Source organism: Onychostoma macrolepis, chromosome 19, assembly GCF_012432095.1.
Source record: "Onychostoma macrolepis isolate SWU-2019 chromosome 19, ASM1243209v1, whole genome shotgun sequence".
In the NCBI taxonomy this organism is placed as follows: domain Eukaryota; kingdom Metazoa; phylum Chordata; class Actinopteri; order Cypriniformes; family Cyprinidae; genus Onychostoma; species Onychostoma macrolepis.
Window position 1 is genome coordinate 15,731,221 of NC_081173.1, and position 23,985 is coordinate 15,755,205.

Consider the following 23,985-nt stretch of genomic DNA (forward strand, 5'->3'; position numbering starts at 1 on the left):
TTTGTGCTGGAGTAAAAGTTTTTCTTTTGTTTTTTTTGTTTTTTTTTTTTTTTTTTTTTTAGGTCAACCAAGGAACCTGTTCTCTCAGCAGTTGAGCACTATGGGCACTAAATGTTCCTGTACTGTGGACATTAATGTACAGGTCTGTGAAATAATTCAGTATCATAATTTATTATAGAAGAATGACATTGTGAGCTAAGTGTCTAATTATGTATGAAAAGACTACTTGGTGTTAATCTTACTATTTTTAATCAAAGATGAGAAACCACTGTTACGCAACCAGATTGCTAATTTTGCCTTTTTTTTTTTTTTTTTTCTGTTTGTCCTATATAGTCCTGTTGGAGTGTGACGTGGCATGGCAGCTTGGGAAATCTTGAGTGCAACACTGGATGCATCATGATTATATCCAATTTTTAAATAAACTACATAAAGATCCCTATGTCTGGTCTTGAGAACTTTTTTTTTTAGATTAAACCGTTGCATTTTACCTGGTACTGCAGAACCTTGATCATGTTGCTGACTATGTATGTTTTAGAGTTGTTAAATTATAATTTAATAGTTTAGATTAGCACAGTAATTGAATGTCTATTCATTAAACTTACTGGCAAAACTTTAGAGAGGAAAAAGATACCGGCTGTTTAAGAGTTTGTTCTGTAGGTCTACAAACGCAGACGGACCTCTGTAACCCAGTAGCACCCAGGCTGTTGTCCAGTATCAATTAAGGTCAAGGTGCTGTGTTTCTCTTGTTTTATCACTGTTGTGTCCTATTGGCTGACAGCTACTTCTGGAAATCGTTCAAAAAGGAAAATAAACCTGCAGTCTGAGAAGTGTGGTGCAGTAAATGTGGGTTAGGGTTTTCTTGGCCAGTGTTTTTAACAAATGCACTTACGAGGATTTTCACAGGGATTTACTAACATGTCTGTCGGCTGAAAAAGTTGGAAGATCCATGCGTGAGAGATCTAAGACTACAATTAAAAAATGTAACATTTTTTCACTCAGAAATTGCTAGTAAATTTTACAATTAGAAATAATCAGCAAGTAGCACACTGAATTGAGATTTTGAAGTACAAAAACTGAAATAATCCAATAATCTTTATTAATAACTGGATTTTTTTTATAGTGGATTCCAGTTAATTTTAAATTTAGAAATTACATACCACAATTTGTTTTCCAGCATTGGGATTTATTGAGCTGATGGTGATTTAATGATGACCCTGGCATCAGATATACCCATGTTCCAAGATATCTCAGAAATGCTCAAGTCTTTCGGTGTGCTGTAAGCTGACAACAGAATGAGGGAAAGGGAGACGGGGAGGGAGAATTTGGTGGTGTGCGACCAATGGGCTTGTCTGATGTATTTTTAATGCACATGAATGATTGATCACTGTATATGGACACATGCTCTCTGGAGGGGCGGCTACAGTCTGTCTGGTCCTGTCGGTACAGATATGAGTGCGACCAGGGGACCTTCTGGAATGAACATGAACACTGTGGAGTTAAAGCATCAGTGGGCAATGCAGAGAAATCGCACACTGGTCCGGACGTACCTGCTCTCCAGTTCTGTGCTTCCACTTTCTGGCTCACGGTGCAGAGATAATTTCAGACTTCCATCATTGTCCAGATCAACACATGGTCGGACCACCACAGTGCCTCTCAGGTAAGCTGATATCTGGTGACTCGAAACCTGGGGTTTAGCATCAGCGATAGCTGGAGAACTGGCTACTGTATGTGATATTAAAATTACATTTGTAAAAAAAAAAAAAGGCACATGAAATATATTTTTCTTTGTAATTTATAGCATTATACATTTATAATTTCATTTTTTTTTTATAAAATATACTTTCAAAGAACTTTACGTCTTGTAAATTGTAAATAAATTGCTTTTAAAGTTGAAAATAAGTGAAATGCTTACAGCAATGCAATCCCTGCAATGCTTTAAATTTGTTGGGGTTTGCATTAAACTTTGAACCTGTACAAATGTGAGTGCAGTTACAGCTCCATGCACAATGGAGAATGTTTTAGAAACCTGAGAAACATTCGCCTTACATGGCAACACCCAAACAGCTCGAGGGGAAAAAAACAACAGCTATATTACACAGATGATCCAATGTTTCCAGTGTTTAAGCTGTACAACATATGATGTGCTGGCCATATTATGAAATAAGCAGAGCGAAAAAAATCTATATAAAACAAAACAATTTTTTTATTAAATCCCTCCTACATCTTTAATGTTGCATTGGATGAGATTATTGATTGATATGACAGTTGCAAAGAATTGAATGACCCATTTTGTCTCGTGTATCTGGACTGGCAGCTCAATTTGTATTTCAAAGTTATAAAAAAATTATTATAGCCAGGATATAACGTTAAAATTTGAGGCCAGTACAATTTTTTTTTTTTTTTTGTGATGTTTTTGAAAGTCTCCTATGCTTAAAGCTACTTTTATTTTATCAGAAATACAGTGAAAACAGTAATACTGTAAAATACTATTACAATTTTAAAATAGCCTACTCTTTTCTATTATTTTAAAAAGTAATTTATTCATGTAGTGGCAGAGCTGAATTTTCAGCATCATTACTCCAGTCTTCGGTGTCACATGATCCTTCAGAAATAATTCTAAGCTGATTTGCTGCTCGAGAAACATTTCTTATCATTATCAATGTTGAAAAACGCTAATTTCAAATATTAGTCTTTTGCAACGTTGTCTTTACTGTCTGCTTAATTTGATCAATTAACTTAATTTAATGTGTCCTTGCTGAAATATGTATTATGAATTCCTTTCAAAAATAAATTTTACTAACACCAAACTTTTGAATGGTAGTATTTTTGAAAAAACATTATCCTTTCATTCCTTCAGCTTTATAATTGAACATATTCTGTTGAACCTCACGTGTCTTTTTTTGGTCTCCTCTGATCCCACAGTATCAGTGAGCCCTGCTTGTTCACCCCAGGCCAGAGAGCGGTTTTCGAGGGGTTTTCAAAAAAACGCCATCCCCTTCTACACAAACGTGGCCCATCTTCTCCCTCCTGCAAAACTCTTGAGAACACACAGACACCTCAGCAGAGTTATCATCAACTGTACATGCATTTCTCTCAGCCTCTGAAGCCTGTACCAAAGGTTGGACAGGCCTTTACTCACAGTCAGCGGCGGGCCACAGAGAGCAGAGGCCTGCAGGCGTTAGTGAGGCAGCACAGGCAGCCCATAAACCTAGAGACTTTATCTGTCAGAGGAAAGACTTGCCTTCCCACCCAGCATTTACCCATCTCTTCATCTAGCGCGCCTCGCACACAGCTGCATGTGTTCTTGCCTGCAGAGGGCGCCAGACAGGAGGAAGACAGGGACAGTGAGTCTATTGATGAGGGTTTCATGGATGAGCTAGATAACAAAGTCACCACTCTGAGACTTCAACAAGATACAAAGATCCCCAAACAGATAGAAAAATCACTGACGGGTCAAATGGTGCAATTAACTTTTTAGTGTCATGCCTTTATTGTAGCATTTCATATTTTGATGTGTGTTGTATGCTTCCACTGATACAGAAATGACAAGTTCTGTATTTACCCATTTGAACAGTAGTTTAAATATTTGCTCTCAAGCAATGTATGCAAATCGTAATTTGTTACAATAAATCTAAATTGATAAAAGGTGTTGTGTGCTGATACATAAAAGGAAGGAAATGTTCCTGACATTACAGAGCATTCTAAACTCTTCATATAAAGGTTAGAAAACTCTTAAATTACTTAATAGTACAAAATACTTCGAGACCTATTATGCGAAAATCACTTTTGTAAGGTGTTTGAACACAGTGTGTGGCCGCGGTGTGTGAAAATGACCAGCCTTGATGGTAAAAATCCACCCTTTTTTTTTTTTATAATCCCAATAAATTATGAACAGTCTCTCTGAACACCGGAGTTTCCCTACATTGACGCCATTAGGGATAAATCCCGTCCATTTGTGCCGCTCTCTGCCCTATTGGCATAGACAGCCCTAAAGTGAGAAGCAGCAGTCCGCCATTACTGTGTTCTTGCTGTAGCTGCTGGAGATACAATGTCAGCGCCGAAAAGGCATTACAAATGTTCTGTTTTGGGATGCAAAAACGAACATAGGAGTCTCCATAGAATCCCTCCATCTGAGCTGCTGAGGACACTCTGGATAAATTTCATTTTCAGAGGAAATGTCCCAGAAAAAAATCAGTAAAGTCCTATACGTTTGTGCCAATCATTTCACGCCGGACTGCCTCTCAAATGAGGGATTTTCGCAACGGTTGATTCTGAAAGAGGGATCAATACCAACGCTTCGTGCGCGAACTTCAGCTCCAGACAAAGTAAGTATCATGCTCACATTTTGTTTTTCCAAATTGCCTTTCTAAAAGAGCTTCTTGGCACTCTGTAAGGCTAATATTGTTAAATCTACCATTGTCTCTGCCTGTTTTCACTGATGCTTCCTTCAAGTGCTACCAAAATGATCGTAATGGGAATGCAGTGGTTAAAAATTGCATATGAAACAACATATAAGTCTGAACACCACTGTACTGAGTTGCGTGAGATGAGCTCTTGAAGCTCCGCCTTCTTCTGAAAAGGGGACAGGGAGCATCAGTACATTTGCATTTAAAGGGACAACAAAACCCTGGACCACAAAACCAGTCTTAAGTGTCAATTTTTACATCAAATTTTTGATGTATGGTTTGTTAGGATCGGACAATATTTGGCCAAGATGCAGCTATTTGAAAATCTGGAATCTGAGGGTGCAAAAAAAATCAAAATATTGAGAAAATCGCCTTTAAAGTTGTCCAAATCAAGTTCTTTGCAATGCATAATACTAATCAAAAATGAAGTTTTTATACATTTACGGTAAGAAATTTGCAAAATATCTTCATGGAACATGATCTTTACTTAATATCCTAATGATTTTTGGCATAAAATAAATTGATAATTTTGACCCATACAATGTATTTTTGTATACACCCCAGCGACTTAAGACTGGTTTTGTGGTCCAGGGTCACAAATATAAAGTGGCTATTTTAACAAGCTATAAAAATGATCTGTGGGGTATTTTGCGCTAAAATTTCACATACACACTCTGGGGACATCAGAGACTTATTTTACATCATGTAAAAAGGGACATAATAGGTCACCTTTAAGATTTCTGTGAAATAGTTAATTTGTCTAAAAGACATTACTTTGTGAAAAAGCTTTGTGTTGGGAATGAAGAGTGGTGTTAACAGCCCCACTGAAGAGGGTAAGCATAAGCTTATTAACATTTAAAAAGGCATGCACCGAAACGGTTGCTGTGAACAAAGCTGTTTGAAGGTAAGGTAAAAAAGGAGTTGTTTTACATGACCATTGAGGAATTTTAACCTAAGTACGTTGCAGACATTTCATTAAGACCCTAAAGAATCATGCCAACTTGTGGAAAATGGGCATCCGATGAGTTGAAATCTTTTTATGCAAGTTAAATTTATTTTATTAGAATTTATTTTTGCTGATATTAACCCTTCACACAATGTGTAGGTAGTGTTTTATTTTCGTCATCTCTGAAGAATTTTGTTAACAATAATCCGCATGTAGACCGTTGGTTACTTTTAACCATGATTAACCTCAAATGCTTTTATTTTGTGCAGTGTGTTTTAGGAGAAATTCTTATTTTGCTTGCATGTTGTAAATCTTTTCAGAGAACATCACTTACCGTTCAGAGTCATAAAGACGTAAGGATACAAACAGACCCGGAAAACCACAAAACCGCGGACATGGAGCTATCCTTTGAAACTCTACAAAGTCATTTCAGAAGCAAAGGTTTTGAATTTTTCTTTTTACAGTGTTTATCATGTGTCTTGTATTTGTATCTGTGATTTTACTTATGACATTGAAGCTTAGAGGCATGTATCTTGCATGCAGCACAAAATAGTTCATAAACCCTATTCATTTTCTCCATAAGGGACTTGATTTTAAACGATAACTCTTAAACCTTTCAAGAACTGTTGTGAGCTCCTATGTTTTGATTCAGTGGCATCGCTTTTGTTGAACCCATCTGTTCATAATATTTCAAGTTATTTTTAAAATAATAACAGCGGAATTTATGATGGAAAACTTACCCATGATGCAGTACACAAACAGGGTTTTTGATGTGTCATGTAATACAGTAAAAGTTCATTCCATATTCTAGTGGTTGGGCTCGGAGGTATTAAAGCGTTAAGCTTTTTCTTTTTTAATTAAAATGTAATGGTTGAAAGTTGTATTTTCAAACACGTAAATGTTGCTAATACAACTAATTGTGGTGCATCCCTAATTTGTGTAAGACAGACACAACTTATGACAAGAGCAAAAAATGGTTGTCAAACTGTTTTTCTCAAATGTGCTCCTTGAGAAAAAACATCCTCTGGACCAATCTCAACTCAAACAAACTGATTGATTAGAGGCACTCTGACGGATGACTGTCTCAGCTTATCTGTACCTTCAGAAGAAACAGAACCCTGTTTTCAGTATAAGCAAGTGGTAGCTCTGATCAAATGACAGAGTTACGGGCATCTGCCTCCAAGCTCAGGACAGCTTTCTCAAAATCTGTCAAACAACACACCCTGACATTTACATTTTTATGTATTTGACAGATGCTTTTATTCAAAGCAACTTAAGGCTGAAATACGCTATGACTTTTAAAATCAGAACAGATTTTAAAACACTGGGCATCATACACTTACAGACTTTGTAATAGTCAACCTGAAAAAACTAGCCATTATACACTAAATGACTGAAGATCATACACTATCAGAAGTTATTCTGATCACAGCAAACGGCTCAAAATATCAAGTGTGTTTGATATCCTCCAACTGGATGGATTTATCATGCATCATCCATCCAGTGTACCATCATACATACAAGATTTTCTATGATAGTCTATCAACTCAAATCTTCAGACTGGCTCTGACTTTTGACAGCGTCAACTTCTCCAGACTGTAAGTAGGCAGAAAATCAGGGCTTAGTGTATTCCAGCCTTTACAGTGCATTCAAGGTACACATTTGTTTCAGGCTTCAATTTTTGCTTTCCCCAGTCATCAAGCCCATGACTTTGGTGTTGCTAGTGCCTTGCTCTACTGTTTGAGCTACAGGAAGGCTAATACATAAGGAGCTCAAAGTGGGATTGCTGCTTCTGCTACCAGAGCATCCCGTGCTGCCACGTTTCCTGAAGTACTTGGAGGCAAACTGCCCTGGAATTGTTGTTGTTATTCCAGCCCCCTAAAATATTAACTCCCACACACACACACACTCTCCATAGGCGTAGTGGTTTTTATACTGTACAAACTATTTTCTATCGTCCTACACCTAAATCCCTTATAGAAAACTTAGTGCATTTTTATATATAAAAAAAACAACAACACCATTTAGTATGTATTTTAAGCTTTTTTTAATTATGGGGGCATAGGCAGTGTCCTCATAAACCACATTCACATTGTAATACCTCTGTCATACCCATGACATTTATACAAATTTGGGTCCCACTTTATATTATGTGGCCTTAACTACTATGTACTTACATTTAAATTAATAATTTGGTACAATGCACTTATTGTGTACATACATGTTCTTATATTGTTATTAATACCTTTATTTAATTACATATGTAATTAATTTCTGTAATTACATTTATAATTACACTGTTGACCCATCCCTTACATCTTAACCCACTCTTAAACCTACCCATATCACCAAACCTGTCCCTAACCTTACCCGTATCCCACCTCAATAGCAGCAAAAGTGTTTTGCAATACAATATGAACACAATAAGCACATTGTACTTATTTTTGATGTCAGTGCATAGTAATTAAGGCCACCTAATATAAAGTGTGACCCAAATTTGTGTCCCTGTAAACCACCCAAACCAGTGCACACACACACACACACACAAACAACACTTATGGAATAGTTCATCCAGAATGAAAATTTGCTGATCCAGGTGTATGAATTTCTTTCTACATCAGAGCAATTTTAAAAAATCTTCATCCGATGGAAAAAGTCATATGCCCTATCATGGATGGTCTTATGGTGACATGGAGCAAATTTTCTTTTTGATGAACTATTTTGATATTTGATATATGATATATTGGTATTTGTTCTATTAGATTTTTTTTTTTTTAAATGGAAGTCAATGTAGAGCATTAACTTTTTTGTTTACCTGCATTATTTAAACTAACTAATATTATGTTCAGCAAAAGAGAGACATTTCTACAAGTTTGGGACAACTTGAGGGTAAGTAAATGACGACCATTTTTGGGTAGGCTATCTATCCAGCAATTTTTTTTTACAAAATGAATATATTACCTTCTATGAAAATACCATATGAAAAGTTAAAGCAGGATTTAAAATGTTTTACAAGACACGAGGGCACAAATGTGGTAGAAAAAGTGACAGTCTCTCTTTAAAAAACAAAACACAACAAAAACCATCGCGTCATTCTACGTCACGAGAGGGAGTTGTTCGCCGGGCTCTGCGGGGCTCAGAGGGGCTCAGAGAGACACCGAGTAGGCTGGTGGTCTGTCGGAGCGGTCGCGAGTCAGTGTGTTTTCGGTAGTTTTTCTATTTCAGTTTATCATCGTTATGGTAAATTATTGTGTTTGTGGAGGTTGCACAAACTCCGGCCTGTCAGGACATCGAGTCCACAGGTTTCCTAACAAGAAAAAGCACGGGGCTATCTTCCGTGCCTGGGTCCGTTTTGTGCAGGTGAAGAGACGGGACTTCGCCACTGCATCTGTTTCGAAAAACGCGGTGGTGTGCAGCGTTCACTTTAGACAAGAGGATTATCGTCCCGACGATTTGATGGAGTTCAACATGGGATGCAAAAGCAAGAACCAAGTGAGACTCAGAGCTGGTGCGGTTCCTTCGGTGCACGCAGCACATTCATCGGGTCCGCCGGCAGCCTGTGGTTCGTCCGCCGCCGGGAGACATGATGGTCATCTGTGGCGTAACTTTGTTTTAAAAAGTGGGTGGGACAGGAGTGAGTGTGCGTGTGTGGGGGGTGGGGTTAATTTATGGATTTGGAACTTTTAAAGTGATAGTTTAATTTTTACATGCATTATAATAAAATATATTAATTATAAGGGCACATCCCTGAAAACCACGATTGCAACATCGATTTTATATAGTTCAAACGAGAAGTTAATATACAGTACAATACTGTCAGTCTTGACTGTTTTTAATCATTTGTTTAACGAAAATAGTTCCAAACAAAAATCACAGCAGAACAGCCGCGCATCTCTTGAGCAAGACACAGCGGTGTTTCGTAACTGAATGATTGGCGTTTTTGAACTACTCATTTAAAGGGAGAGTTCACCCAAAAATGAAAATTCTGTCGTTAATTACTCACCCTTGTGTCGTTCCAAACCCGTAAGACTTTCGTTCATTCTCGGAACACAAATTAAGATATTTTTGATGGAATCTGAGAGCTCTCTGACCCTCCATAGACCGCAATGATATTACAGTTACAGCTTACAGTTAGCCTACATAATAATATTTCTACTTCAATTCGGGCTATAAACATTTAAATGGTGGCTGTCATAAAACTTGATGGATTTATTCCAACATAAATTAAACATTGAAGAACAGTAAAAAATTATAATGAATACATTATATGGTGCATATGACCCTCTCTACAGTTTATTTTTCTAGCTGACTATAGCCACATGAAAAAAATACTATAGTAATTTATTGTAAATTCTATAGCGTTTTTGAACGATACTATAGTAAAGTGTATTATACTGTATATATTACAGTATTTAAAACACTTGATTAATGAATGCTACAGCATACTGTTGTATTAACTATACTGAATTGATAAACTAATAAATACTGTAGTATACTTTAGTTTTTACTACAGTAAACTGTAGTGTATTGTAGTATAATATACCCTATAGTTGTAGAAAACTTGTTATATTACCACAACAACTATAGAATTACCTCAACAAATTAATTCAAGTACTTTACTATAGTATTTACCATAAGTTACTGTAGTATTTTTTCATGTGGATAATGAGTTTATGGTCACCAAATATGTTTTTAAATATGGTAAATATGATATTACGTGACATTGTTTACAAGCCGTTATATTGACTGAAACACTGATTTAGCGATTAGACAGGATACGGATTGTAAAGTTTGTACTCTTTCTTTTAATTTACCTTCGGATGTTTAGTCATGTTTATTTTGTGCTGAAACTGGTAATGTGGAGGAGATGATTGGTTCTACAGCGATCTGTCACTCCAGATTAAACAGTGGCAAAACGGCATTTATTGTTTAAATACTGCAATACAATGGACAGAATTTGAAATCTGAGACTTTTTCATATTAAAAGTACCAAAGCACAATGCTTATTGTGATTTATTTATTTAATCGATTCTTGAGATTTAATAATTGATATCATACCGTAAAAATGAGAATCGATTAAAATCGAGATAACAGTATTTTTTACCCAGCCCTAACCATGATCAACACACAGAAACATAGCAATGACGTCAGTCCATGCGACATCAGGGGTTTGACCGTAATTTCAGAAAGCTACGAGAATACTTTTTGTGCGCAAAAAAATAATACAATTTATTCAACAATTCTTCTCCCTGTGTTACCGTCTTCCACCATTTTGGAGAGTACCCCAGAATGTATCTCGAGGAGAAGAATTGTTGAATAAATTATGCTATTATTGTTTGCTTTGCGCACAAAAAGTATGTTGAACCTCTGTCACATGGACTATTTTACCGATGTCCTTGCTACGTTTCTGGACCTGGGAACATTGCAGTTGTGTTGCTGTCTTTGGAGGGTCAGAGAGCTCTCAGATTTTATCAAAAATATCTTAATTTGTGTTCCGAAGATGAACGAAGGTCTTACGGGTTTGGAACGACATGAGGGTAATTAATGACAGAATTTTCATTTTTGGGTGAACTGTCCCTTTAAGTCAAAGATTCAGTGGTCCATACATAAAGACAGGCACTTGCTTCATTCTTGAATTAATCAGCCGTCTGAATGAATCGTTTGAATAAATGCCTCAATGATTATCCATCACTTGCTGCGACCTACTGAAGGTTTACTTTCATATTTAAAAGTAGCTTATCTTTGCATTTTTCCCAACATTTCAGTAGTATATTTAAAATATTATATTTAAAAAAATAAAATAAAATACATATTTAAAACATCAAGCTCATAGCCTTATTTATGCTGTTATAATTTTGCAGTGTAAATGCATGCAGTCATGCTACATTTCAGCTTCATTAAACTGTCTGTGTAAATGCATCTAAATGCCACTTTAGCTGCTTCAGTTTCTTCTGCAGTGGAAAGATTGTTTTTGTTAATACTGATTTCATTGGATTGGTACAGCCCTATAGTGTCTTATTATATTAAAGCTGCAGTCTGTAAATTTCTTTTACATAACTTTTAAGTACATAACCAGCCAGTGTTCAAAACTATCGCCTTACTTTAGCCCGATTCACAACGGTTAGCTTATAATAATGTTTTCTAATTTGAGTGGTACGAGTAGGTTATCGCAGGAAATTCGATCATGGCACTGCATCATTACGTCATGTCTGTAAACATAAAGAAGTTGTCCTGCAGGTGACGGATCGTTTAGCCTTTTCTCACAGCAGCTAGAATAATTAAATGTATCATTTTGATGGCGGATTGTAATCCAGAAAGGATTATGTGTTTATGAAACACATGTGAATTAAATTAAATTATATTCCAGTTTTAAATGTGCTTCTGTTTATAGATAGCCTTATTACACAAGATTTGTATTTTAAAGAAAACCAGTTCGAAGGGAGCATAATTTGCTTTTTGGGTTAAAAGAATTTATTAATATGAAATTCAAATGGCATGACAATTAGATATTAGACTGTACAGAAATTGAAATCTACACTCTAATACACACTATACTCATAGTCACGCAGTGCTGATGTTGTTAACATTAATAATTTGAGAAAAAGTATAACAGTAATAATAATTTGCACGGTTTGATGTGGTATGAGCTAACCAATCTTTAGATTAAATCACCATTGGTAGCGCGATTTATTGCAATGTTTTTTTTTTACACATGCCTTTTAAATAGACAAAAAATTACCTGGAAATCAATTTATATAAATTTCAGCATGTGTTAACTTTAGTCATTTAAAACATAATTTCCCAACAAAGTTACGGCTGGTGAAAATGCTGAGTGGCTAGTAATTTTGGAAAACCACTAGCCACAGTGGTTGGTGAGCAAAAAAGTTAATGTCAAGCCCTGGATAGATTGAAGCACTGAAGACTGTACACGAGCCACGAGAGAATGTTCCGTCACCAATAACATCACAATGAACATTCAGTATGATTTAAAAAACAACAGATTTCAGCGCTAGATAGCATCTTATTTAACAGAAACGAATGTCCGCTGGATATGTTTCACCTGTTTAAGTTATGTCCATGCTGCGAGATCTTTCAAAAAAGTGATGGGAACAATATTGACCCTGGCAAAAAAGTGGTGGGGAGTAAGTAGTTACATGTAACAGAGTTAAGTAATTTGATTACAACTTAAATGTAACTAATCTGTCACAGTTACTGAGAAAAAAATAGTACTTAGTTGTATACTTATTTAGTTACTTTTGAAAATGTTAAAGATTACAAAGCGGGTCACATTTGAATATTTTCACACATAGAGATTTAATTGATTTCTTTCATAAATTGCATTGACTGTTCTAAAATATGAGAAACCAATGTTTCAGGAGTTTAGGACACAGAATAGGACACATGCTTATTCGATAGTTGTTTTATTTGCTATGTGGGTTTATGTATATGCTTTATTTTTTAAGATGAACTGTTTTTTCCAAAGTACCTGTAGATGCCAGTGTTTCCTGTCATACCTATGCAAATATTTGCTTTAAAAACAGTATCATAGCTATTCAATTATATTTTGTTATGATTTTAAATCAGTATTTAACCTCAGAACGATCTCAAAGTAAAAAGAGGAGCGAAAGTCTGATTTTGTGGTGGCTCTGCTTTAAAATTAAATTTTTATAATCTTAATTCAAAGGACAAAGGACTTTTGAAAGTCTGACAGTAATCAATGAGTAGGCTACTACTGCTTGGTTTAAATGTTTGAAAATGAATAATGAGAAATTTAGAAAAGTAATCAAATGTAATCAGTTACATTAATAAAGTAACTGAAATAGTTACACTATTACATTTCAAATAGGGTAACTTGTTATCTGTAACCTACATTTCCAAAGTAACCTTCGCAACACATTCTGTTACATATCATTAGCTAATGTGTATATATATCTAAGCTAACACTGGTCTCTCACCAAGACACCTGCGCTGTTCTCCAGTCACACCACAATTCAATTTGTCTCTGACCATTGTTCTGTCTAATCCTGACCTGCCCTTACTCTCTTGGCTGCATAGCAGGCTCATAATCGTATGCCTGTGGTCCGTCATATGAATATGAATAAACATTTACAATTTCCTCAGCGTCCGAACTGATCCGTTGTTTTTTGGATAAAAGCGTCTGCTAAATGACTAAATGTAAATTGACCGTGCTCCCTCCCGTTACGTCATTTCCAGTTTGGTACTTTTTAGATGCGAAAGTAAAATTCTCACAAAAGGACTCCAGAAGCCTCAGTAGCTATATATATATATATATATATATATATATATATATATATATATACATACATACAGTAATTAAGTACATTTACTTGAGTATTGTACTTAAGTACACTTTTTGAGTATACTTTACTTGAGTATAATATTTTTCTGGAAACTTATGACTTTAACTTCACTACATTTGAAAGACAAATATTGTACTTTTCACTCCACTACATTTCTATCAAGGTCCTCGAAGTAGAAAGACATTACTACTGTATGTAGCTGCTTTGAAAGTCAGTGGGTGATTTTAATTTTTTTTTTTTTCTCCAAAACGTGACTTTCTTTTTTTCAGACAGTTTAGAAGTAATAACTCTTGTAGGGCTGCATGAAGTGATTTCCCAGCATTTTTTGAACACTGACCAGTTGCAAATGTGATATTTATTTACAACAATTCAATAATAAAAAGTTAATAATGTGGTATATATTAGACGCAATATTGTCTGATTTTGCTAAATTGTGTACGTGAAAATATTACCTATAAAGCCACAGAAGAACTGTTGTCCGTCTCCTAATTAAACACAATATAGGTGTTGGACTTGAAGCAGCACTGCACAGACCTTTCTGTGTTTGACATCAAAGTACTGCGAGAGCGATTAGACAGCATTTTTAAAATTTTTGTTTTGATTTCAAATAAGTCTTGCTGTTTTGCTTTTTTGTTAAAGCAGTGTTGCTGTTCTAAAGTAATACAGCTACAGTTGTGTTGCTGGGTTTTAAAGCAGGTTTGATTTTTTTTTTCTTCCTTATCACTCTGTATTTACAGGATTTCACTGTCCACTCTGTTCAAATGTGGATGAATGGCTACACATAGATGTGTGCGCACACTGTCAGAGCTGTGTGAGATCACTACCATCCTGCTTTTGTGGGGGAGGGTAGGGGTGTTAAATAATAATTTTTTTGGTCCCACTTTATATTGTGGCCCTAATACCTGTGTACTTACATAGTAACTAGATGTGTACGTAGTATGTAACCACAGTGTAAGTACACATTGGTACATAGTATCTACAGCTCTAATGTTTGTGTAACTACACATACAGTATCTTACAAAAGTGAGTACACCCCTCACATTTCGGCAATCATTTTAGTATATCTTTTCAAGGGACAATTCTATAGAAATGAAACTTGGATATATTTTAGAGAAGTCAATGTGCAACTTGTATAACAGTACAGATTTACTGTCCTCTGAAAATAGCTCGACATACAGCCATTATTGTCAAAAAAGCTGGCAACAAAAGCTGGCAACAAAACAGCTATATGTCGTTTAACCATGCAAAGCCACATGTTCTATTCATCATGTTCATGTTTTTGTCTGCTTGACAGGACTATACAAATTTGTGTATCTTGTTTTAGAGCAGTTAACATTTGGTGCTTTGAGTACAATTCTCTCTGACTTACTGACCACTGGATGTTCAACATGGCACCTCATGGCAATGAACTCTCTGAGGATTCGAGAATTAGAATTGTTGCTCTCCACAAAGATGGCCGAGGCTATAAGAAGTTCGGTAACACCCTGAAACTGAGTTACAGTACAGTGGCCAGTGGCATATAGAGGTTTTCCAAGACGGGTTTTACTCGGAACAGGCCTCGCAAGGGTCGATCAAAGAAGTTGAGTCCTTGTGCTGTGCGTCAAGTGCAGAAGCTGGCTTCAAAAAACAGACGCATGAGTGCTGGCAGCATTGCTTTAGAGGTTGCAGAAGTGGAAGGTCAGCTTGTCAGCGCTCAGACCATACGCCACACACTGCAACAAGTCAGTTTGCATGGCCGTCGTTCCAGAAGGAAGCCTCTTTTGAAGCTGGCTCACAAAAAAGCCTGCAAACAGTTTGCTGAAGACAACCTGGCCAAGAGCATGAATTACTGGACCCATGTCCTGTGGTCTGATGAGTCTAAGGTAAACTTGTTTGGCTCAGATGGTGTCCAGCATGTGTGGTGACGCCCTGGTGAGGAGTACCAAGAAAATTGTATCTTGCCTACAGTCAAGCATGGTGGTGGTAGCATCATGGTCTGGGGCAGCATGAGTGCTGCTGGTACTGGGGAGCTGCGGTTCATTGAGGGAAACATGGATTCCAACATGTACTGTGACATTCTGAAGCAGAAGATGATGCCCTCCCTTCAGAAACTGGGCCGAACGGCGGTTTTCCAACATAATAACGACCCCAAACACACCGCCAAGAAGACAACTGCCTTGCTGATGAAGGTGAAGGTGATGGAGTGGCCAAGTATGTCTCCAGACCTGAACCCTATTGAACACCTGTGGGGCATCCTCAAGCAGAAGGTGGAGAAGCACCATGTGTCTAACATCCAGCAGCTCCGTGATGTCATTATGGAGGAGTGGAAGAGGATCCCAGCAACAACCTGCGCAGCTCTGGTGAACTCCATGCCCAGGAGGATTAAGGCAGTGCTAGATAACAGTGTTGCCCCTACAAAATATTGACACTTTGGACACAGTTTTGACATGTTCACGTAGGGTGTACTCATTTTTGTTGCCAGTTATTTGGACAATAATGGCTATATGTTGAGTTATATTTAGAGGACAGTAAATTTGTACTTCTATACAAGCTGCACATTGACTACTCTAAAATATATCCAAGTTTAATTTGTGTAGTATTGTCCCTTGAGAAGATATACTAAAATCTTTGCTGAAATGTGAGGGGTGTACTCACTTTTGTGAGATACTGTATGTAACAACCCACTGAATGGTATGTGTGAGTACAAATGTGTAACAAGACATTGGTAACAACACTTTTTGGTAATGAAAGTACAAATGTGTAACAGGACTAACAGCACTTTTTTGATCAAGTAAGTGTTACACTTTTTATTAAGTAAACAATCCCTATGGATTTACCATGTAATTACTCTGATGTTACACAGCAGCGGCCAGTAAGTTAGGCTTTACATATAAATTGTGGTTGGTGTCCAGAATGTTACACTTTATATTAAGTGGACAGTTCCTGAGGAGTTACCATGCAAGTTCACTGGTATTACAGTGGTGCACCAACTCGAGATCCAACTCCGCCCACTTAAACCTACCCGTTTTCCACCTCCTGGATTAAGCTGTTCCAAGTACTCTTATGCATATTGTCGTTACAAAATGTAGTTATATAATTCCTGTTACACGAGTACTTAGTGAAATGAAAAAAACATTTGTACACATTTGTACTAACACATACCATTCTGAGTGTTGTTACATATAGTTACAGAAATATTACAGCTGTAGATACTATGTACCAATGTGTACACTGTGGTTACATACTACTTACACATCTAGTTACTAAGTACACAGCTATTAGGGCCATTTAACATAAAGTGGGACCACATTCTAAAAGCTCTTTATTCCAAAGATACTACAAGCTAGTCAGTGTATTCAGTAGGTGTAATGTATTGTAAGTTCAGAGGTATTGCAAGTATTATGTACAACAATAATAAAACAGTGCATTGACATAAAAAATGTAATTTACTTTTGGTACTTAAGTAAAAGTACAGAAGTACTTGCTTTTAAAAGTACTTAAGTAAAAAATATGTCTTTACAACTTTTACTTGTAATGGAGTAATATTTGTCCATAAAATAGTTCCTGCATTAGTTTTGTATACATTGACTCGCTGGGAGCTCTAACCAATATGCTCTTTAAAGCAGCTCCTGGCCAGATACTGCCTGCTACTTTTGATATTGACCCTCTCTTTGTTCAGGGTTCCTCCCTATGAGTTCGTCACATGTCTGTGAAACTTGTTCAGATTCTTTTTGTGTTCATGCAAATATTGACATGTTGAGAAATAAATCAGTTGAAATTGAGAGGCCGTTTCTTTTTTGCTGAGTATATCCCTTACGAAAATTAACCATGGTTTAACTACAAATAAAACCAAAAAACCATGGTTACTATAGTTAAACTATGGTAACCACAAATTAACCATGGTTTTGCCACACTAACCGTAGTTTAACCATGGTATTTGTAGTAAAACTATGGTTACACAAATGGTAGTCAATACGCAAAAAAAAAAAAAAACATGGTTACTACAATTTTACTATAATAAAATCATGGTTAATTTTCGTACAGGGATAACTGCTGGGGGAAAAAAACAACAACAGCTAACAACAGGTTTTAGCAGTTCTTTTTTTCTTTTTCTTTTTCACCAGGGAAACGATCGTTTATTTACTGGGGGGCATGTTTAATGAACCACGTTAACCGATTCAATTTGCGAAAAATCAGTAGAGTGCCTGTATTGTAACTGAATCATTCAAACGAACTGCTCGAAGGAACCGATTCGCCGAAATGAATCGTTAAAGAACCATGTTGTGCGCCTCACCCATAATGCACTGCAGCACGCAGAGGGGAAGAGCTTTCGCGGGAGAGCAAGCCAATCCATCCAGCTAGTTTTCTGTTTCAGCAACTTTTGCAGTATTTTGGTGTTTTAATTCAGAAGTAATCAACCGTGCATCTTGCTGTGGTTGTTTATCGACTGTCTTTTGAGGGGGATTGTTGAAAGAATACGTCAGGCGTTTTAAGGTGAGTGTTTGAACTGTTGAAAAGGTTGGCCCGCGTGTTGTTTATCATCTCTGCAGAGATTCGCTTCAAAATATGCATACCCTGCAGCGTGGTTCACCTTTATACGCTCGGTCTGGCTACAGCTTACTTTGCATTCACATTTTAAAGCCTTATGTTGGAGTATTTTGTTGTTGTTGTTGTTTTTCATTTCTATTGAATAGCGAGCTAACGATAATAGAACGACGTGTTCATAACATAAAACAGAGAATAAAGGCACTATTGAGATTTGGGATTATTGTTTGGTATGGTATGTATGATTAGCCTGTGTCGATATTAGCCAAAGATGTATGTTTGCAGTCCTGTGACTTCATGCCTTGTGCAGTAGTTGCAAAAGTACAGTGTTTTCTGCAGACACTAGACTAAAGTCCATTGTAGAGGTTGATATGGTTTGAAATAGGAGTGTAGTATTTGAAAAAATAGCACTAGTTTATCGCAATTATATAAAATAAAATTGCAGCAATGGGGATGTTTTCATTCCCAATACTTTGGAAGGTAATATAAAAAGTTTTTCATTAGATTTTAACTTTTTGCTCCCGCAAATACGATTAATAGTTATTTGCAACATTTTGTGTTCACTAAATTTAGTTTTCCTTAAAAACGACAGAATAATTATGTATAACTTTTTTAAAAGATGTTTTTTGTTTTCTTGAAAAATAGTACATTGTTAGTTTTATATTATTTTCCGTGAATAAACAATGGTATATGGCGCAAAACATTAGGCAATGTTTCAAAGAAGTAATTCATTTTATATTTAAATGAATTTCTCAAATATTGAAATGCATTGCACTTAACCCTGAAAGACCCAAATATAGGAAAAACTTAAAAATTATTTCACATTTTAAATGTTGTAGGAGATCTCTAATGTAGAAATAAATGGGCTTTTACATTTTGTTGGGCTCTTGGGTAGCAGAATTTCAATGATTTCACTTTATGAACAAATGTAGAGAACATCTAAAGGTTCATTTGCAGGGTGTAATGCTGTTGTAACCCCATAACAATAGTCTATATGTGTATACACACTAATAAGCACAATGATAAAATGAGTCTTATTTTATGGTAGAAATACATTTATTATAAAAATATGTTCAGATTACATTTGCAAAACCTGATAAACTGAAAGAAAGCTTTAAAACATTCATCATGGCTTGACTTAAACTCTCTTCTCGGATCTCTTTGAGATCAGAGTCCATCACAAAGTCTCTGTTCCCATTTTGGACGATATCAGTGATATCATACACATATGATGAGACAGTCTTTCTTGGTTGGTGGCATTCTAAAATAGAACAAAACAAACTGATTAGTTTCCAGGCTAAAAATTTTGGTGCAAATTAATCCCAATCATACATGGTTTAAAGAATCCACCCATTCACAGAATTCACACAATACTGTCTAATAGCTTATTGTGTCCTTTAGTTATCATGCTAATAGCACTGATACCCACACATTCCAGAACATTATCACCTGTCCCTCATGGAGCAAGCAGATAATTGGGCAAACAAGCAAAACCTAGAAAAAAACAACAGGGCATTTTAGAAATAAGATACAGATAGTCTAAAATATGGCTACACAAATACTTTAAAATTCTCAAAGAAATAATTTATTCTTCAACTTTAACTTATTTAAAGGGGTCATATGATGCGATTTCAAGTTTTCCTTTCTCTTTGGAGTGTTACAAGCTGTTTGTGCATAGATAAGATCCCTAAAGACTAAAGTCTCAAACCCAAAGAGATATTCTTTATAAAAGTTAAAACTCATCCACGCCCTCCTAAAACGGCTCATTCAAACACGCCCCCACATGTCTACGTCACTGTATGGGAAGATTTGCATAACACCGCCCAAATGTATATCCAAAGAAAGAGGGTGTGATTTTTATTTTTTTTATTCTCGCTGTAGTATTGTTGCAGCTGCAAGTAGGCTAAGTATGTTTTCATATTTAAAGAATTTGCCACTGACTATTCAAATGTGAGTTTTGAGCGGTGTAGTAACAATAATGTACACTGTGTGGAAAATAATGTTGTTTTTTTTAACCTTAAACCACAGACACATTGTTGCTTTTTAGCAACATCATATGACCCTTTTAATAATCAAAATCTTGATTTGAATCTCAAAATGGTAACAAAAAATACATTTAAAACTTATACTGTTTTTGATCATTCGTGTTTCTATTTAAAATATTAGTTTTTTTTTTTTCACATGGAACAAGTGAGCAGCACAATTCATATATGTAATGTGCTAGGTGCACAGGCAAATATTGGTACCCCTTTAAACCAATGTTGTAAAATTACAATACTGACATAAGCTCAAAATCTAAAATGATCAATGCATTCAACAGTACCTTAATATCTGCATAATCTAGACATTACTAATCACAGAAAAAAATATTTTAGGCATTTTACTTGAATCTAGATTTATCCAGTCACAGGACGTGTCAGTTTATGGCCAGGTAAACAGGCCTGTTTTTAAAATCTAGCATCCAATAGTATTGCAAGACTGAACAATAAGGCCTATTAGTTGTGTAAATGTGGTCTTAGAGAAAAAATAAAACATGAGCAGCTTTATTTTAGTCAAGCTAAAACTGATGTTGTAATATTGCAACAGTGGGCCTTACAGGGTTAAGCAAGTTTGGCTTTCTTATTGTTGATCTCTGCTCTATGAACAAATGTCTTCATTTCTCAGTTTCAGGGGTGAAGTCTGGCCCCTCACAGTCTACAGAGACAGTTTCACTGCTGGGCTCTACGTCTGTCGCAGGTGTCCCTATGGCTAGTGAGGATTCAACAGAACAACTTTCAGGAGATGCAGCTGGTTCGGAAGTGAAGCCAGATGCAGTGGAGTCATGTCTGCTGGATGTCACTGAGGCTGGTGTAAATGAACCAAACCTTCAAAACAGCCTTATGGAAAGCCAACAGTTGGAGCAGGAGGAAGTAGAGAAGCTTCCAGATGAGATGGAGGAAGATCCGGATTTACAGTCGGGTGTGGACCAAGAAAACGGACCAGAAAAGAGCAGTGTAACTGACCAGAATGAAGAAGAAGAAAATTGTGCACAGGAACACTCTGAGCAGAAGAATGCTGGAGAAGAAGAGAAGAATGAAGTGAGGATCATCGCAGAAGATGCTGCACAGTGTTCAGAAGAGCTTGTGATCGCTAAAATCGAAGACTTTACCAATGAAATGACAATAGATGTGGACCAGGCTGAGGATCACGATGGGAGGATGGAGGTAGATGGATCAGATGATGCAGGTTGGTGTGAACTTTTTGCCTGTTACAAGATGTGTCCCATTGAGATGACTTGCAAACACATTTTGGAAGTGACTAATATTGATTTATGATTCTGTGTATTGATAAGTGTTCATTTCTGAACATTATTTCACAGCCATGGAAAAGCATTCCATGAAATTCAAAATGTAGTTGAATTCCTAAATATGTGTTTTTAGAATGTTTTAATAATATTTTGAAAATGAAATGCATGTTTTAGATGCAGCATAATGTTGCTTTATCATTAATATTTTTTTTATCCATTTAATGAAACGGAACTGAGGAACACAGTTGACTGTTTTTCTACATCATTTTTACATTTAACAGGAAATTCTTTGCCTAAACCCATAAAAAGAGAGAAAACAGAACCATCTGCCGTGGTAAGCATGATCACTGTTTTTTGTTTACCATTGAAGTTCATTGAGTTTGCTTGTTAATCCATGGAGGAGGTAAACTCCAAAAACTAAAATCCTCTCCATCTAAATCCAGCAAACACAGTCAGTGTTAAAAACTGAGATGAAACCTCAAGTGGCCCAGCTCTCTGCTGCCCTACCAGTGAAGGTGAAGGATGAGCCAATGGACGAGGAATATGAGAAGGCGTCTGTGTCACTGCGCCCAGTGGGAAACATTAAAGATGAGCCTGACACAGCAGCTGTGAGTTTCACCAATGATTTCTGCCTTTTATTTATTTATTTTTAAATAAACTTAAGGTACCAATCCATTTGAATACTTTTTGTGTTCACAGTGTCTTTGAATGTATATGTTTGTGATTATACCAGTTCTCTGAAAAATCAGCACAGGAGTATGGATATGTTTTACAATGTCCAACATCAGAATGCTTGTATAGATGGTTTACCAAACTATACTATGTTCTATAAAACTGTAAAATGTTACAATATATATGTAGGGTTGTCATGATTTTGTCTGACAACAGATTATTGATTAACAATTTCAATGAAGTTAAATTAACAAGAGTTTAATACACACACCTACTGTTTAAAGGTTTGTAAGATTGTTTGTTTTTGACAGATGTCTCTTATGCTCACTAGGACTGCATTTATTGGATCAAAAATATAGTAAAACAGTAATATAATTTTTTATTTTAATATATTTTAAAACCTAATTATTCCTGTGATGGCAAAGCTGAATTTTCAGTAACCATTACTCCAGTCTTCAATGTCACATGATCCTTCAAAAATCATTCTAATATGCTGATTGGCTGCTCATGTGACATTTTTTTTATCAGTGTTAAACACTTTTTAAAAAAAAAAAATTGTGAAAACCATAAAACATTTTTTACAGGATTCTTTGAATACGATGTTCAAAAGAACAGAATTAATTTGAAAAAGAATGTTTTGTTATGCCTTTACTGTTACTTTTGATCAGTTTAATGCAATCTTGCTAAATATTTTTTCTTTCCTCTACTACTGAACTGAAAAATGAACCCAAAATTGTATTTAAAATGCAAAATAGTCAGTTAGATGAACGAAATAACAGTACCCCTGATTTAACCTGAAGTAATGTAAATTCAGCTAATTTTTTTCATTGCCTGTCATATGGTTTGTTTTTTTACAGTTAAGTAAGGTATAAAATATTTCATGGAAACATTTTTTTTTTTTTTTCCCCAGGAGTTCAAACAGACACCTGATTCGATCAAGATTAGCGCGGTTTTCTCTGTAGGAGGAAATACCACAGCCATTGGTACGAACCCTAAAAATATATTATGATGTTCTTTTATCATTTACCATATGAATGAATAGACGTGGTGATAAATGGTTCAATTAATTTTCTTGTTATAATTCTTCCAAATTTTTCTTTGTGACTGCAGTTCCAGCAGCTGCTCCAGCAAAGGTGGCACCAGTTCCTACACTATCTCTTCATTCTCTGGCCCCTGCCAATCCAATTGGTGTGGTCTGCACAGGATGTAACAAAGTCCTCTTAAAGGGACAGACGGCCTTCCAGCGCAAAGGCTGTCCTAAACTCTACTGTTCACCTCAGTGTCTCTGCACCACCTCTAATGTGGTGGTCAAGATACCTCAGAAGAAACAATGTCACCACTGCCACAAGTATGTCTACAAGTCTTGCTTTCATTTCTTTCCTAAAATGTAACTTTTAAAATGATCATGCCAGGTGCATTACATTGTATTGCATTTAAATAACTTTTTAAAATATGGACTTTTTAACTTACCACCCTAAAACCTAACCATATTATAATAACATACTCCTTTATTTTAAAAATACAAAGAATAATGCATAACAGAAATTGAAGTACAGCAATGGTGTTTAAAATACCCTTTATAGATACAAATGCCTCTTTCCCTGCAGAGACATTCTTGACCCGAAGGATGTGATCAATGCCCCAGTGGACATGTCAGGGAATGTGAAGGAGTTCTGCAGTCAGAAATGCCTCAGCTCTTTAAGCTTCAAGTGCAGTGTGTGTCAGAAGACAGGAATGGTAAGTGGCCATCTCTATTTGTGCAAGTGTGTCCTGCACAGGACCGCTGCTACTGAAAATGTGGGCTGAAAAATAAATCATGTTTTGCCCCTA

At 36.1% G+C, this 23,985-nt stretch overlaps 2 protein-coding genes across 5 annotated transcripts in view; both read left to right on the forward strand.

Annotated features, from left to right (window-relative positions):
* Positions 1 to 439, forward strand: part of sfpq (splicing factor proline/glutamine-rich) — a 33,856-nt gene extending 33,417 nt beyond the window's left edge. For both annotated transcript variants that reach the window (XM_058754593.1, XM_058754594.1), the window contains exons 11-12: positions 63 to 142; positions 334 to 439. The gene's annotated coding sequence lies outside the window, so the exon portion shown is untranslated. The remainder of the gene's footprint in view (positions 1 to 62; positions 143 to 333) is intronic.
* A 3,641-nt stretch (positions 440 to 4,080) lies between these two features.
* zmym4.1 (zinc finger MYM-type containing 4, tandem duplicate 1) overlaps positions 4,081 to 23,985 on the forward strand; it is a 39,485-nt gene continuing 19,580 nt past the window's right edge. Inside the window, exons 1-8 of one of the 3 annotated variants that reach the window (XM_058753125.1) lie at positions 4,081 to 4,325; positions 5,673 to 5,793; positions 20,862 to 21,422; positions 21,765 to 21,817; positions 21,927 to 22,091; positions 23,066 to 23,138; positions 23,266 to 23,503; positions 23,763 to 23,892. In XM_058753125.1, coding sequence (XP_058609108.1) covers positions 4,176 to 4,325; positions 5,673 to 5,793; positions 20,862 to 21,422; positions 21,765 to 21,817; positions 21,927 to 22,091; positions 23,066 to 23,138; positions 23,266 to 23,503; positions 23,763 to 23,892 — 1,491 coding nt within the window. In that variant the 5' untranslated portion in view covers positions 4,081 to 4,175. Of the gene's footprint in view, positions 4,326 to 5,672; positions 5,794 to 17,948; positions 18,147 to 20,861; positions 21,423 to 21,764; positions 21,818 to 21,926; positions 22,092 to 23,065; positions 23,139 to 23,265; positions 23,504 to 23,762; positions 23,893 to 23,985 lie in introns of those variants that run through there. The other 2 variants (XM_058753124.1, XM_058753126.1) reach the window with 2 other exon arrangements.